At 25.9% G+C, this 14,963-nt stretch overlaps 2 protein-coding genes across 2 annotated transcripts in view; one reads left to right on the top strand and one right to left on the bottom strand.

Moving 5' to 3' along the window:
• LOC107165019 (nucleolar complex protein 4 homolog B) overlaps window positions 1-14,963 on the bottom strand; it is a 567,342-nt gene that overhangs the window by 240,212 nt on the left and 312,167 nt on the right. The gene's annotated exons all lie outside the window — the stretch shown is intronic.
• Window positions 6,332-14,361, top strand: LOC107166864 (17-beta-hydroxysteroid dehydrogenase 13-like). Its single transcript, XM_015515689.2, has 7 exons — window positions 6,332-6,736; window positions 8,895-9,227; window positions 10,046-10,175; window positions 10,439-10,556; window positions 10,623-10,736; window positions 10,983-11,106; window positions 14,139-14,361. Exons 1-7 carry the CDS (start codon window positions 6,551-6,553, stop codon window positions 14,187-14,189), a joined length of 1,056 nt encoding a protein of 351 aa, XP_015371175.1. The 5' UTR covers window positions 6,332-6,550; the 3' UTR covers window positions 14,190-14,361.

Below are 14,963 nucleotides of genomic sequence, written 5' to 3'. Positions count from 1 at the left end.
CACCTTGAAACCAGACAACGTCCAATAGTTACGCCAGTACATCTACGAGACGTATTCAATAAATTAACGATGTCACGGATACAATCAAGATGAGTATCGTCCGTTCGGCTTATCCCATTTCATTGTCAACGACCTCCTACTCCATATAAGAATAAATGATTCGATCACCTCTCTCTCCCTGCATGAACTCATTCCTCGTTAGAGTGTCAGACAATACCCTTAGAAGTGTATATCTGTGTCGAACAATTAACTTATGGTTTTATTTCATATTTTCAAATTCAATTTTTGACGTGCCAAATCACTTTTTTTTTCTGTCCCGTAATTATTTGTTATTTTGAATTCCATAATCTGTTCATTTTACGAGAAAGTTGGCTAACACTGACAACGACCCTGCGTTCATTATTTGAAAATTATTTAAAGTTTGTCTCGTCACAATAGCTAGACGTTCGGTAAGAGCCCACCGTACGTCACAATTATTTATTATTAACGTATTACACACCTCGATGAAAAAAAATGTTCGAAATATCGTTATTTTTAATCATTAAAACGTGAAATTATTTTAGACTTTGACACTAACGATTGTTTGAACACCGATAACTTAATAATAATTACTATGTATTCTAGAAAAAGGTTAAAAACAAATAGAAATCAATTCAGTGTTCTTTGGGGAAGATTAATTATACAGTTTATAGAGTAAACGACGTTTTGGTTCGTAGTAAAAAAAAATTATATCCTTAATAATTGTCCATTTAAAAGCTGTGCAGTTAATCCGTGAAATTGATCAACGATGATTAAAACATTTTCACAATTTTTACAAAAATTGGCATGTTATTATAATAATGATTTCGTAGTACAATATTATGGACGCTTCTACTATTATAAATACTACACCTAAATAAATAAATTATTCTTTCTGTACCATCGAAAAATAATTTATCTCGTACCATATTTATTTATCGATGTAAATTACTGAATTTTGTTATAAATATCCATTGTAATTAATTGCACTTACCAATTATTCTAAATGTTAAATATTGTTATTATCATATCAATAAGTTTGAAGGATCATGTATGTTAGGAACACTTTATAATGATTTTAAAAAAAATTATTATAAAAATCGTTAATCATTAGTCATTATATAAATTGTTATGCCTACTCAAAACGGAAATTGTTTCAAATGATTAAATTTGACATTAAAATGATACAGATACAACATAAAAATATCATATTTTTAATGACAGTTGATAAGCATGCATATTACACCCAATATTATACAAATAATTTGATAAAAAAAAAATTCAAATAATTCAACTGCAATTTCAATTTTAAATATCTCCATTTTTATTTTATTTTTATTATTATTCTTAAACCGTATACCTATTTATACAGTCTAAATAAATAAAAAAAATTATGAATAATTGAAAACACTACAGATATGATTAATTATATTTACTGATACATTATTTTAATGAACGCATAATTTGTATTTATTTTACTTCCAATAATAATTATAATAAATTAAATAAAAAAATATATCAAATTATATTTGAGCATAAGGAAGTTCGATCACTAGATGGTTTTTTCCCTCACTCTATTCATGTTTCTCTAAATCATATTGTAGCACATATTCTTATTATGCCTTTTTGTATGGATTCGGTAACAAAAAATTTACTTCCAAAAGTTGATGGTACAATTAAGTTACTTAAATTAATATAAATATGTAGTATATTAATTTGATATCATGATCACAATTTTTCAGGTAATCAATACCATAACTGCTCACAATTTTTAATTATCTGTTTCAAAATCATCTTGTAAAATCAATAAAATGCTTTTATGAATTATATGAAGTGTAATACTAACACACTGTATGTTGCACCAACGATATACAAGACGTGTTGTGGCAAGATAATATTTAAAACTAGAAGAAAATTTAAAACATAGCCTACAATTGTATTTTAAATAATAATTTTTTTTTTTTACCTATTATGTCGCATTAATTGCCTACCATTTGAACAGCAATAGGCTTTCACTTATACTATATTAGTTGATAGTTCATTCAGATGAATAAAGAAATACTTCCTTCGGTGTCGAACAGAAATAGTGGACACATTGTATTAATTTCATCAGCGATATCAATGGTAGGAATAATCATTCGCTGTCCGATTATAGAATGCTTCGATGTGGGGCATAACAGGTGAATTAATATATAAATATTTTTTTATTTAAGCATGATTCTTGATATTATTATTAATTATTTAAGCATGATTCTTGATATTATATGTTATTATGTTTTTTTAAATCTCGCTAATTTCATAACTACTTATAACAAAAAAAAATCGTGAACAACAGTAATCAAAATTACAATTATAACGATATATGTATTATTCTAAATATGTTTTTTTAAGAGGTTGTTAGCACACTATTTGTTTTCTCTCACCAACGTTGTCAACCCCAAGCACAACATATGCTTTACGTGTTCGTACAAAATAGTTTTTTTTTTATGTTTTATAAATTATCATAGCACGAAATCAACGGAAGATTTGACTTATTGATCTTGTGATTTTTTAATGTTTAACTTTAAATCCAATATCTTTTTTTGTATAGATTTAAATGAATATTAAAATATTTTAGACAATAGCATTTTGTCTATGTTGCATTTATACCTAAGAAACATAACAAGCAATGTACTGGCATACTCTTAATATTGATTGAACAATGCAACCAATTGCAAACACAAAAGTTAAAGCGTAAAAGTGCATTATAATTTTTGCTGGACAATTAGCAACACCTTATCTAGCCTAACCTTTACAATAAACATTCGTTATCTTGAAAAATATTAGCGTTTTTGAAAATATTTAAAACTATAAATGTATAAATTGTTTTAAATTTTGAACGACAGACTAAATTTTAAATATCAACACTTAATAGGTATAAAACTGTTTAAAACACTTAGTGATTACTGTTAAAAGGAATACTACACATAGTATGTAATTCGTATACAAACTTTTTGAATTTGTTACATATTTCGTATAATTGACTTAAACACCTTTTATACAGGGTGATTCTTTTAAGTGGGTACACGAATCATCTCGAAAAGTATTTACTTTTTCAAAATATTTTTTACATGGTTTCAAGTTGTTAAAAAACCAACGTTTTTATTAAAAAATTATATTTTTAAATATTTTTTATCCTTATCATTTTTAAGTTTTTACTTTTTTGAATGACAACATGTAGAGTTTTAATTTCATATTCCGAAGCAGAATATTTTTCTAAGTATTTTGATTCATAAAAATCGAATTTAGGACGAGTAGTTTATGAGTTATATGTATTTAAAGTTCAGTCAAGCGGAGTACAGTGGACAAACATTTTGCGGGGTAACCCCGTACCATTCCACTCTGCCAATCTAAACATTAAATACTTATAACTCAACAACTACAAGCCCTAAATTCTATTTTTATGAATCAAAATACTTAGAAAAATATTCTACTTTGGAATATGAAATTAAAACTATGTTCTCATTCAAAAAAGTAAAAAACTTAAGAAATATTTAAAAATATAATTTTTTAATAAAAACGTTGGTTTTTTAACAACTTGAAACCATGTAAAAAAATATTTTGAAAAAAGTAAATACTTTTCGAGATAATTAGTGTACCCACTTCAAAGAATCACCCTGTATATTTGTTATCATTAGATTATTTAGGATAAACGATCTTAAATATTATTTCCGTCAATTATTCAAGTTTAATTGAAAGTTATTATTATTATATTCAAATTATATTTTTTAAAACCGTGAAATCAGTAATTGGTTGACAGACACGTCAATTTTAAGTTATCATACCAAATGATATGATAATCATATCAAATCGTAGGTTCAAAAACTTATAAATAAAATCAATTGATGTGAACCACACAATAATGTTAAAAAATTTAAAAAAAGGTATATCTCCATATAGTGTACTACCCTAAGGTTAATGTTCTGACATCAGTTGAAATTAAATAAATCGACTGTGACCAAAGTCGATCTAATACAGCTAATTTAATTCGAACAAGTTTCCATTTCAATCATCAACTACCTACTCAAAGTATATTTAAGATTTTATTTAAGTTCAAACATAATAATTATGTATTCATATTATCTTCTGATTTGTGACTGTAAATAAATTAAGTATTAAAATAAGATTGACATCAAAGATTAGCATTTTTAAAATACTTTTGAAGAAAAAATAATTTTAAGTAGGTATCACATCAAGCCTTGACGTTGTTTATGGTGAAGTTTAATAACTTTGCTTGTCAGTTAAATAAGTTACATAGTTTATGAAAAACTGATAAATTGCATTGGTATAACCGATTTCATTTTAACAAAGTTTTTATAATCATCTAGATTAGTTAAACGGTGATATTTTAATTGACAGTTGATAAAAACGAATCAAGTTTTAATAATCTAATTATTAATAAAATATATATTCAATGAGAAAAAAAAACCATGAATTTAAAATATTAAACCGTTTCAAAAACTGTAATATCAATGGTAAAGCAGTCATGAACTAAGTACTCGCCTAAAAAGGATTTTCATTTAATGGATTTTTAAACTATTGAATAATAATACATTATTTATGTTCACCTTAAGTTAAACATGAATGTTGTTGATGCAAATATTTTAGAATTTTCATTGTACGCTGTTGGTATACATTATTTAGTTAAATAATATAAACTATGGTAACCTAATATAATATACTATTATAATACCTAAAATTTAAACAACAATATTGATGCATGATTTTAATTAATTAATATGATATTTGAATTAGGATAAAAACACCTGCGAATTTGTATCGTCGCATCACTAGTGAGTCATAAGAGGTCACCGAGATATTATAATGAGGCTAATAATATAAAGAGTGTCTATTGTCTAATTAAGAATGTACCAGGAGGTCCAGTCGACAGTACCTCCACGTCATTTTGTCGCCTACTTTTCGATTAAATTCACACTTAATTATCGTTCCAATCAAAAATAAAGTGCTATATAAAAGTGTATATCTTTTTCGGCAGATTTTACTAAAAATATTAAAATTCATTAATAATTAATAAATATTGAAAATTTTTCAAAGTATTGTCTTTAATAATATTATGACATTTTAGCAAATCATAGGTACATTTTTATATTTGATTAGGTATACCATAGTAAAATTTTTGACTTCACAAAATACCTAATACTATTTATGGGTTCTAGTTTTTGTATTGACTATAGTATCATTACGATTAGAAACACTTCTCGAAAAAATTTTATGGATAAAAATTATAGCCATTCATAACTTCATAAGAATATTATTATTTTTCAATTTTAGAAAATTAATCTGATGTGAAATAAAGTATTCTTTGATTGTGTCTTGCCACTCAGTAGATCATTGCAATACATGTGTTAAATAATATGTATTTAATGATAGAATAATTGTATTGATTGCATATTACCATATATTCTATATTTCTAACAATATTTTATAATTTGATTCTATTACTGTGACTTTATAAGTAACATTTTTAACGAATTTTTTTAAAACTAGAGATCAATACGCTAATAAAAAAAATGTGACTAGTTATTTGTGTAATTTTTTAATTTGTGTAAGGAAAACATATGTAAAACCTTTTATGAAATATTATCTAAGCTGATGATGAACTTAGAATATATATTTTTTGATATACATTTAAAATTACTCAAGACCCATAAAATGTTATATATTTTGAAAATGATATCGCATTTAAAACATATTCGTAAATAGTTGGTGAAATTTGCTACTTCTTACGGTTTTTATCTCGAAAACTAGTGCTCCTTAAATATTTCCATTTTAAATACTATTTGTTTTTCTTTGCAAATTTTATTTTTGTCCTCAAAAAGTATATTAACCAAATTTATTAGCGACTACTTACAAAGTTTCAAATTCTATTACTATTTATTAATTTATTAAAAATATTTTTTTGATCAAAACAATGTTACTTATTTTATTTTTGTCAACGAACAGTATAATTATAATATGTCCAATGATTGTTGACACGCATAAATAGGTTTTGTGAATAACTTAAGAATAAATTTAAATTACCATAATATCATAGTACCGTTCTATATAATATAATATATGATGAGATGTAACAAGTTGGTGTCGGGATATAAATTTTACTATTTTTGAAACGTTAAAGTAGTTCACTGAATTCATTCCTCATATGAAATTGAAATAAGTAAAAAAAAGACTTCAAACAATTAAAATAAAATATTTTAATAAGTTTTTAACTATCATAAAAATGAACATATTTCTGATTAAAAGTTTTAAAGAAAAAAAAACACCAAACATTAAACTTTACGTTTTAATTGCAAATTATTTGTCTGCTGTCGTATTTATTCATTGTTTCTAACCGAATATTGAAACGTGACAAAAGTGACAAAATTCAGTATCTGTTTAGTCTCGTTATCTCAGTATTAGTTTACAGCTTGAATGTAATGGACTTAGCTTAATTGATTTGTGAATTTGTTTGGAAATATTAAATTGAATAAATATGGGTTTTGTTTTTACATTTTTAAGTGTTATTTTTAATGAGTACTACATACCTTCGGAACCAATAAAGTTTGTCTTTGAAGTTCTGTTACTTCTACTGTGCAGCATTCCAAGAATTATTAAAGCAATCATTTCGTACGTTTATTTTCCACCAGAACCAAAAAATGTCGAAGGGAAATTAATTTTGGTATGCAAAATATACAATCAATATTTCACATTGTAATATAGTAATATATTAACATAGTAATATATTTATATATATATATGTATATACTAATCACTGTCATTGCAAAAAATATATTTTGTATGTTATAACAATTGCTGATTTTTAAATCCAAACGTGAAATATAGAATATTTTCAATTAAAAAAAAACAGAGCTTAACTTTGTTTTATTTTTATATATATACTAATTGTGCACTTCGTTCCATAAACAAAAAAAAAACTAGCTAAATTGAAGAATGTGCATGTTATTTGGGATTTTCAATAATTAAATATAGAAACAAAAACAATTTTTGTTTTACAATTGTGAATTTGACATTTTCATATAATTTAATAGATATAATGTTTGGTAAAAATTGAGTAGCTTTTTTTATTTGATCCGTAGTTTTGCTAAGTGTATAAGAAAAAACTATAAAAAAAATCTTCGATGAACCTAACCATTTTATGCATCCTAGTCTAGAACCAAAGTAATTTTAAATCATTTTTTTTTTTTTTGAGAGTGAAAATTTTTAATAGCAGTCAAATTTGGCACCTCTGCTAGAGATTCATCCATTTATTTCATATATTTTGTATTTGTTAAGCAACGCATAAGCCTGTTTAGCAAACGGCGTAACTCCGAAACACATAATAACTTTAGAATTGAAGAAAAAAATTTTAATTTCTAAAATTCTTGTTAACACATTTGTACCCAACAAATATTTGTTAATATTACTTCATTAGTGTTTGATGATTTAGAAGTAATAACAGTTTTTTTTTTTACTTATGTCTGTTTCTTTTGTAATGATTACAGTTCAACGTTAATTTCATAAGTGTATTTTTCAGAGTTTTTCCAGTTTCTATAAGTTCAAATATTATTTATCGGAGTTACGACTCTTGAATTTTAATTATCACCATTTTAATTGAACAAAACATACTTAAATATTATTAGTATATGATATCAATCGACGTACATTCATTTTTTCTCTCACATGAAAACAATAAGGTAAAAATTAATTTGAAAATTTTGGAATTATTTCGTTTGCTAATCCAACTTAACCTAACCTTCAGTAAAATATATCATACATATTATAAAGAAAAATTTTTATGAATTTCTAATTTAAAATGATTTGTGAATTTTCGTGATTTTTTACACATGTCGTCAAAATTCAAACTTTGAATGCTTGTAAAAAAAAAAATGTGCTAATTTGTTTCTTTTATTTTTCACCTGCTATTGTAAAAATATGTTAGGAGCTTTATATACATTTTTCAAATCTTAGATATAAAAGGAAAATATTTTATGAATTTCTAGCTCAAAATAATTTGTGAATTTTCGTGATTTTTACAATTATATGTTGCAAAACTCAAAATTTGAATGCTTATAAAAAATGTTTTGGCTATGTATTTCTTTTATTTTTCAACTACTATTGTAGCAATATGTTTATTGTATTTAATTTTCTAGCTTTTCTGCCTAACAAATACATTTTAATCGTTATTAATTAAAAAAAAACTAATAATGATCGAAAATTTCAAATGCCTATGAATAGTTCAACTTAAGTCGAAAATTTTTGAAAATTGCATGGTGGATAGAATATACTTATATAAACATTCGGTGAAAATTGCATGTATCTATGGTAATTTTTTTAAAAGTTACATCAAAAACCAAAATCGATTTTGTCGAAAAATGAGTGTGCGTAAAATTTCCCGTTTTCCCTTAATTTTTAGTTTGTTTTTCTCGATTATTTAGAAAAGTATTAAGAATTTTTCAATTTTGACCCCCCAAAGTACCAACTAGATTCACTTTCTGATCGAACGAGGTACTGAAGTCAAAAAATCGAAGCACTTTTACTGCCCCAAAACGTGATGACAGACACAAAAAAAAATAAAACACACATCATGGTAAAATCAATACATTCATCCTTCCGCTCAGAATCTAAAACTATTTTAATAGAGAAAACTGAGTTTGTTTTTTACTGATATACATATTTTGTTGTCTCCACTAAACACGGTTGATGGTTAATTTCGAGTTATTTAATTTAATTATTATACTATGGCCTACACTATCGTTTGGGATGATGTTATAATAATAATATCACTAAATGTATTCAGAAATAATACCGAGTAGCGGTGCCTATAATTTACGTTCTAGATTACAGGGACCGCCCGGGGAAACGGCCGTGAATTGGCCTTACAGTTTCACAGGTTGGGGGCGAAAATTGTGTGCGTTGATAAAGACGAAGTGGGCAATAATGAAACGGTCGATCGGATCAAGGCGGAAGGCGGCCAAGCGGTGGGATTTAAAGTGAATATTACCGACAAGGAGCAGGTAATGATGATGCACGCGGCCGTGAGAGATCAAATGGGTCCCGTAGACATTCTCGTTAACAATGCCGCCGTGATCGAGACGACATTGTTCGCCAATCCGGAAGCTGATGATACCATATTGGAAATAGTCAACACGAATTTACTAGGCCAAATTTGGGTACGTACCTCTGCATATAGTTAACCATTATTTTTAGTTTATTTTAATTTTTCTATTATTCTTTGTTAACACGGTCGACAATGGCCATTGCCCATTAGTTCGAATTTTTATTTTTTTAATATTTGATCGTACGATTCGGTATTTTCGAAAAACTTTAATATCAGTGTGCTGGTGTAAGCTTTGGGTCAAAAGAATGCGTCAAAAGTGTTGGACGAGTTGAGATCGTTGATTTCGTCTGCGTATTGGGGACATTATTCGGTGAATGATGCGGTTGACCGTAAGTTCAGTTCCACAATAATTGCATTTTGGTTTCTGTTCTTTTTCCATGAGGTTACTGTTTTCATAGGTAATCAGGGAAACACTTCCATCGATGTTGGAAAGGTATCCATATGTAAGACAGGTGTTCCCGATGCGGATGAGTCTATTGAATATTGTCCTATCCCTTCTGTTTAGAAGTGGTTTAGGCCAGCCGATGATTGTTTTTTTTTTTTTAATTATTATTATTCTTAATTCGGTGTTTTTCTCGAGCCTGTGGATGAGTTCACTATTAATTACAGTAGATTCTCACTTTTATGGTTAAGTATACCTATGTATACAGCACGACAGTGTACGTCTGACTGCAATATTATTTAATTTTTGTTTCTCTTGACTGGCGAGAAAAATTGTTTACTCGGAACGTCATTGGAAGATTATTGTTTGCGAAAAAAATAAAACAGTAAAACAAATATTACCCATCGTAATGTTTACTGGACAATGAACATCAAGATGTGTGAAAACTCCACTGAAGGTCATCGTTAACTTGGTTACTGTTTTTACAGGTTATCAGGGAAATACTTCCATCGATGTTGGAAAGGAACAGTGGCCATATCGTAACAATATCATCGATGACGTCATTCAAAGGGCTGCCTTTACTTTTCACTTATTCTGCGACAAAATTTGCTTTAAATGGTAATTATGGGTTCTCTTCGAATTCAAATATTATATTGTATAAAACTGGTCATCAATGTCATATATTTAATAACGTTGACAAAAATTATACCGTCGAAATTAATTGAAATAAACGTGGCATGGTTTAAAAAGAAAAATTTAAAGGTGATAATGAGTATTTTTGAATGATTTTTAATAATGCTCGAAATTAAAATGAATTCATTTACCTATTTTGATATATTTTGTTTTTCTTGCACATTTAACTCGTTGGTTTCTTGTGACAGGTATGATGGAAAGTTTAACTAGAGAACTTAAACTAATGAAATCGGACGTAGTTACCACAACGGTTTGTCCATATTTTATCGCGAACTGTCCAGACAAATCGAAAAGACGAATATTAAGGTATATATATAATGATCTAGTAAGATTTTATCGATCACGTAAAAAGCATTTATAAATCATTTTTAGACTTCCAGAACTACCAACAGAAGATGCTTGTGCATTGATAATCGAAGGAATATTACGTAATGAACGAGTTTTTACGGTTCCCGATTACGAATTTTACGCTCTGCCATTAATAGAGTAATTACAGTCATTTTACTAAATGTCAATATTTTAATACGAAATTTGCGTTGAACATGTGAAGTATGTTTGTTTTATAGTTTTATCAATAGATACAACAACATATATTAACGTAATAATATATGTTCTTCGTATAGAGCATTATAGACAATTGATGTGAAAAATGTCTATTGCTATTTTGTTTTCATTTATTATTTTTCACTCAAAATACGAGAAAAAATTAATTCGATGTAACATGGTTTTCAGTTTTTTGCCTGAAGATTTGCAAGATATGATTGGCGACATGGTGTACACAAATGTCGAACCAACACCAGACGAAAAAAAAGTCATACAAAAATATACGAAATTCGCGGAAATGAACAAACCACAGGTCATTTTAATTATTGATGTTTTTAAACCTTTGGGAAACACACTATTTACTTATGATAAAATTTACCATTTCCCTCCGTGAAATGAGTAGTAAAAAAAAAAAATAATACTTCATGTTTTTTTTTTTTTTACAAACGATTACATGCAGATTAAAACTACCTGTTCGGTACTCCACTTTAGGGGGAAACTTATATAAATGACGGTAATTACGAGGTTCTCGTTTGTCCTTATGTAAGATTATATTTTATAAAATAAGATAGGTAGTAAACATAAAAAACTTGAAGAACAATTAAAATGATAAGCTATTTCGTCTTGTCAGTTATTTCATACTCAAAATTATAAATGAACAATGTACACGAATTATTATATTATTTCTATTCAATTGTTTTAACTACGATAGGTATACTCATTATTCACAAGTGCAAACATATAAATCATAATAATATGTTTAATATTATGTATTATTTATATTTAAATTAAATAATAATATTATGTAACAGTAGAAACAGTAACTACCTCCTTAAAAATAATCTATCACAATCCTAGGCTTTACTTATCCAAAAATGTATACTCCGAATCCAAAATATTAACGGTAAAACAATTATATTATTTAAAAAAAGTGGGCAATTGGATGTCGCTCTGCTGTACATTATGTACATTAGGGGGTGGGGTGGACCTCTGTCTAGGGTAGGTTAAATTTGAATGCAATGATAGGTATACTCATTGTATACGAAAACGATTCTGAACGGAGATGATTAATTGTCAGTCTAGGATAATATATTATATTTAAATATTGTAATATATTCTATTTTTTTATTAGAACGCAATTTGCATAGGCATGGTTAATCAATTTTTACAAAAACATTGCATGTAGTTATCATAATTCATAATACCTTATATTATCATACATATACATATAGGTACCTGGTTTGAGGATAAATCGTTATCAATACGAGATTTCATAAAAATTTAAAACTCAAACGCTCAAAACATTTTTCCTATAATGACGCTTTAAATTTTCTCTATAGCTATTTGAAGCAAAAATTATGGAAAACTTATTGTTGAATTTTATAACCTTAGATATAAATACAAACAATATTATGAATTTTGAACTACAAAATAATTCGCAAATATTCATGGTTTTGACAAATATTTTAAATCATTTGAGGATAAATCATTATCGTTACGCTATTTCGTAAAAATTTAAAATTCAAAGGCACTTAAAATTTTTCCTATATTAATGTTTCAAGTTTTTCTTTATAGCTACTTGAAGGAAAACTAATGAAAAACTTAGCGTTGTGTTTTTAATCCTTAGTTATAAACACAAACAATGTTATGATTTTTCAACTTCAAAATTACTTGCAAATTTTCGCGTTTTCGACAGATCTCGTAAAAATTTGAAATATAAACGCTTATAAAAAAAAATTGTGACATACGTTTTTTAATTTTTTTTTTGCTACAATAAGAACAACTCATAAGGCACCTTGTATTAAATTTTCAAGTTCTTTTGGTCGTCCAACATTTTTTTACCGGCATTTCAAAAAAAAAAATTCTCAAAAAAAAATGAAAATTTCAGTGGTCTATAAATAACTCAAAAGAAGTCAAAAAATTTAAAAAAAATTAAACTGTATATATATATCACTAACATAAACATTTGGTGAAATTTTCAAGTATATACAGTGATAAGTTTTTGAATTACAACCATATAAAAAAATCGATTTGGTCGATAACGTTTTGCGTAAAAATTCCTGTTTTTCTGTCATTTTTTTGTTTTTCTCGATTTTTTTGAAAAACTGTTAGGAAATGTTTACTTTTGACCTTTATAATGCACTAAGGATCTTCACTTTTACATCGGAAACCTCCCCCAAAGTTTGAAATTGAAGCATTATTTCGACTAGTTATGCTGTATACAGACACAAAAAAAAACACACATCATTGTAAAATCAATACATTCTTCACTTCGTTCAGAATCTAATACCCATTTCTATAAAAACTATCCAAACTTTGATACCTTTAAATTATTAATTAAGAAATGGTTATTGACAAATGCAGTAAATCCTTAGGTTAACTCACAAAGCACATAATATCATTTTTAATTTTATCTTTATTTTTACTTTTATTATTCATTTATGTTATATACAAAATCTTTTGAAAAATAACGATTGTTATTTATATATTATAGATAGGCAACTTCAAGGTACCTTGTTATTATTATTTTTTCATTTATTTTAATTAATTAATATTATTTATTTAATCATTTTAATTATATTCTTCTAGAGACTTACGTCTATCAATACAAGGAAACATCCTTATTAATATTAAATATTAATTATGTACATATTACCTACAAAAAATGCTAAATTAGACACTCATTATTATTATTATTATTATTATGTAACAGTAGAAACAGTTATTGATTATTATTAATGCATTCAAAAGTATTTAAGATGAACAACTATTATTTCATTCAAATAAATTGCTAGAAAAATGCTCCTATAATATTATTTTATAAAAGTGTACTATTTAATATTACTTTTTTTTAATTACTAAATCGTAATTGTTATCATGTTATCGTAAAGAACAAATTTGAAAATACTTTGTGAAAATTTAATACAATTTTAATATTTATGTATTATATAAAAATGTAAAATAGTGGAATGATATAGATATTATTTTCTTGAATCTCAATCCAATAGCATGCATTATTTATTACTGATCTCAAAGGTTTTGCACTTGACTTTTTATGTTTTCGTATATATTTTTTTCTTACTCGCAGACGGTTCAAAACGAATTTTTATTTTGTTTTATTTTTATTTTTATTTTTTATTTGTTTTGACAGTCACGAAAAATATTGACGAACTAAACTAAGTATTCATTTATTATTATCGTTGAAAAAATAAATAATTAAATGCTTGTAGTTTGCAATTAAAAATCATTAACTATAAATACTCGTATTTAAATATCTTTAAAACATAATTGTTATTATTTATCATGCTTTAATAAAACTGATAAACATAATTATATTTTTTTCAGATCTCAATGTTTGCGCCATGTTTAAAATCGGGTTGCTTAGTAGATTATTAATTAATAGGAATATATATATCTTTATCATTGTTTAAAAATATTATGTTCTGAAGAATGTTAGACAAAATATCGATAGATAATAGTTATTAGCTTAATCAATTATTGTCAATTACATTAAATTTGTACGTATTGGTTTATACATTTTTAATAAAAAAAAAAAAATATTCAATTACACCATACTTTTATTTTAGTAAGAGTTAATTATTTTTATCATAACCATACATACAATAATTTGTATGTTTAAGTTTAATGTTTGGATAACATTTCAAAATGTATATAAAAAAGTCCAAATTATAACACTTTTTAGTATAAAATATATTTTTTATACTAATTAGTATTTAACATGACCTATTAATATAAAAAATTTTATCGAGAGAAATCAACCAAGATAACAAAAACAAAAAAATTTTAAAAATAAATATACACATAATGTATGTAGTAATAAGTTTTTATAAAAATATTAAAAATATAATATGCTTTGTGCATTGTAACTACCTAGCTCATAATCTGAAAAATAACCAATTTCATATTTGTCAGCTATTTATAGGTACTTAGATGATAAACCTGTTAAGTGTATCATTGAAGTTGATGTTATTGTTAAATTTGAATTTTTATACTAAATCACACGAGCAGTGTGAATATAATATTTTATCCATACCAATATAAACAGACTTTTAAAAATTAACGACTGATGTGTGATTAATAATTATTCCAATACTATATTCATAACATTGAATTGTATACATTCATCGTGTTTCGGAATGTATTATTTAT

The sequence above is a fragment of the Diuraphis noxia genome, unplaced genomic scaffold (genome assembly GCF_037042655.1).
Source record: "Diuraphis noxia isolate RWA-SAM2 unplaced genomic scaffold, SU_Dnox_SAM2 contig0005, whole genome shotgun sequence".
Lineage (NCBI taxonomy): Eukaryota > Metazoa > Arthropoda > Insecta > Hemiptera > Aphididae > Diuraphis > Diuraphis noxia.
The sequence above is the reverse complement of the archived record's forward strand: the minus strand, read 5'-3'. Positions and strand labels throughout refer to the sequence as shown.

Bases quoted from the DNA above. Each gene is read 5' to 3' on its own strand.
- LOC107166864 (XM_015515689.2), top strand. From the start codon at position 6,551: ATGGGTTTTGTTTTTACATTTTTAAGTGTTATTTTTAATGAGTACTAC. The intron at 10,176-10,438 runs GTAATTATGGGT...TTCTTGTGACAG, and splicing joins GACAAAATTTGCTTTAAATG to GTATGATGGAAAGTTTAACT. The intron at 11,107-14,138 runs GTCATTTTAATT...TATTTTTTTCAG, and splicing joins CGGAAATGAACAAACCACAG to ATCTCAATGTTTGCGCCATG.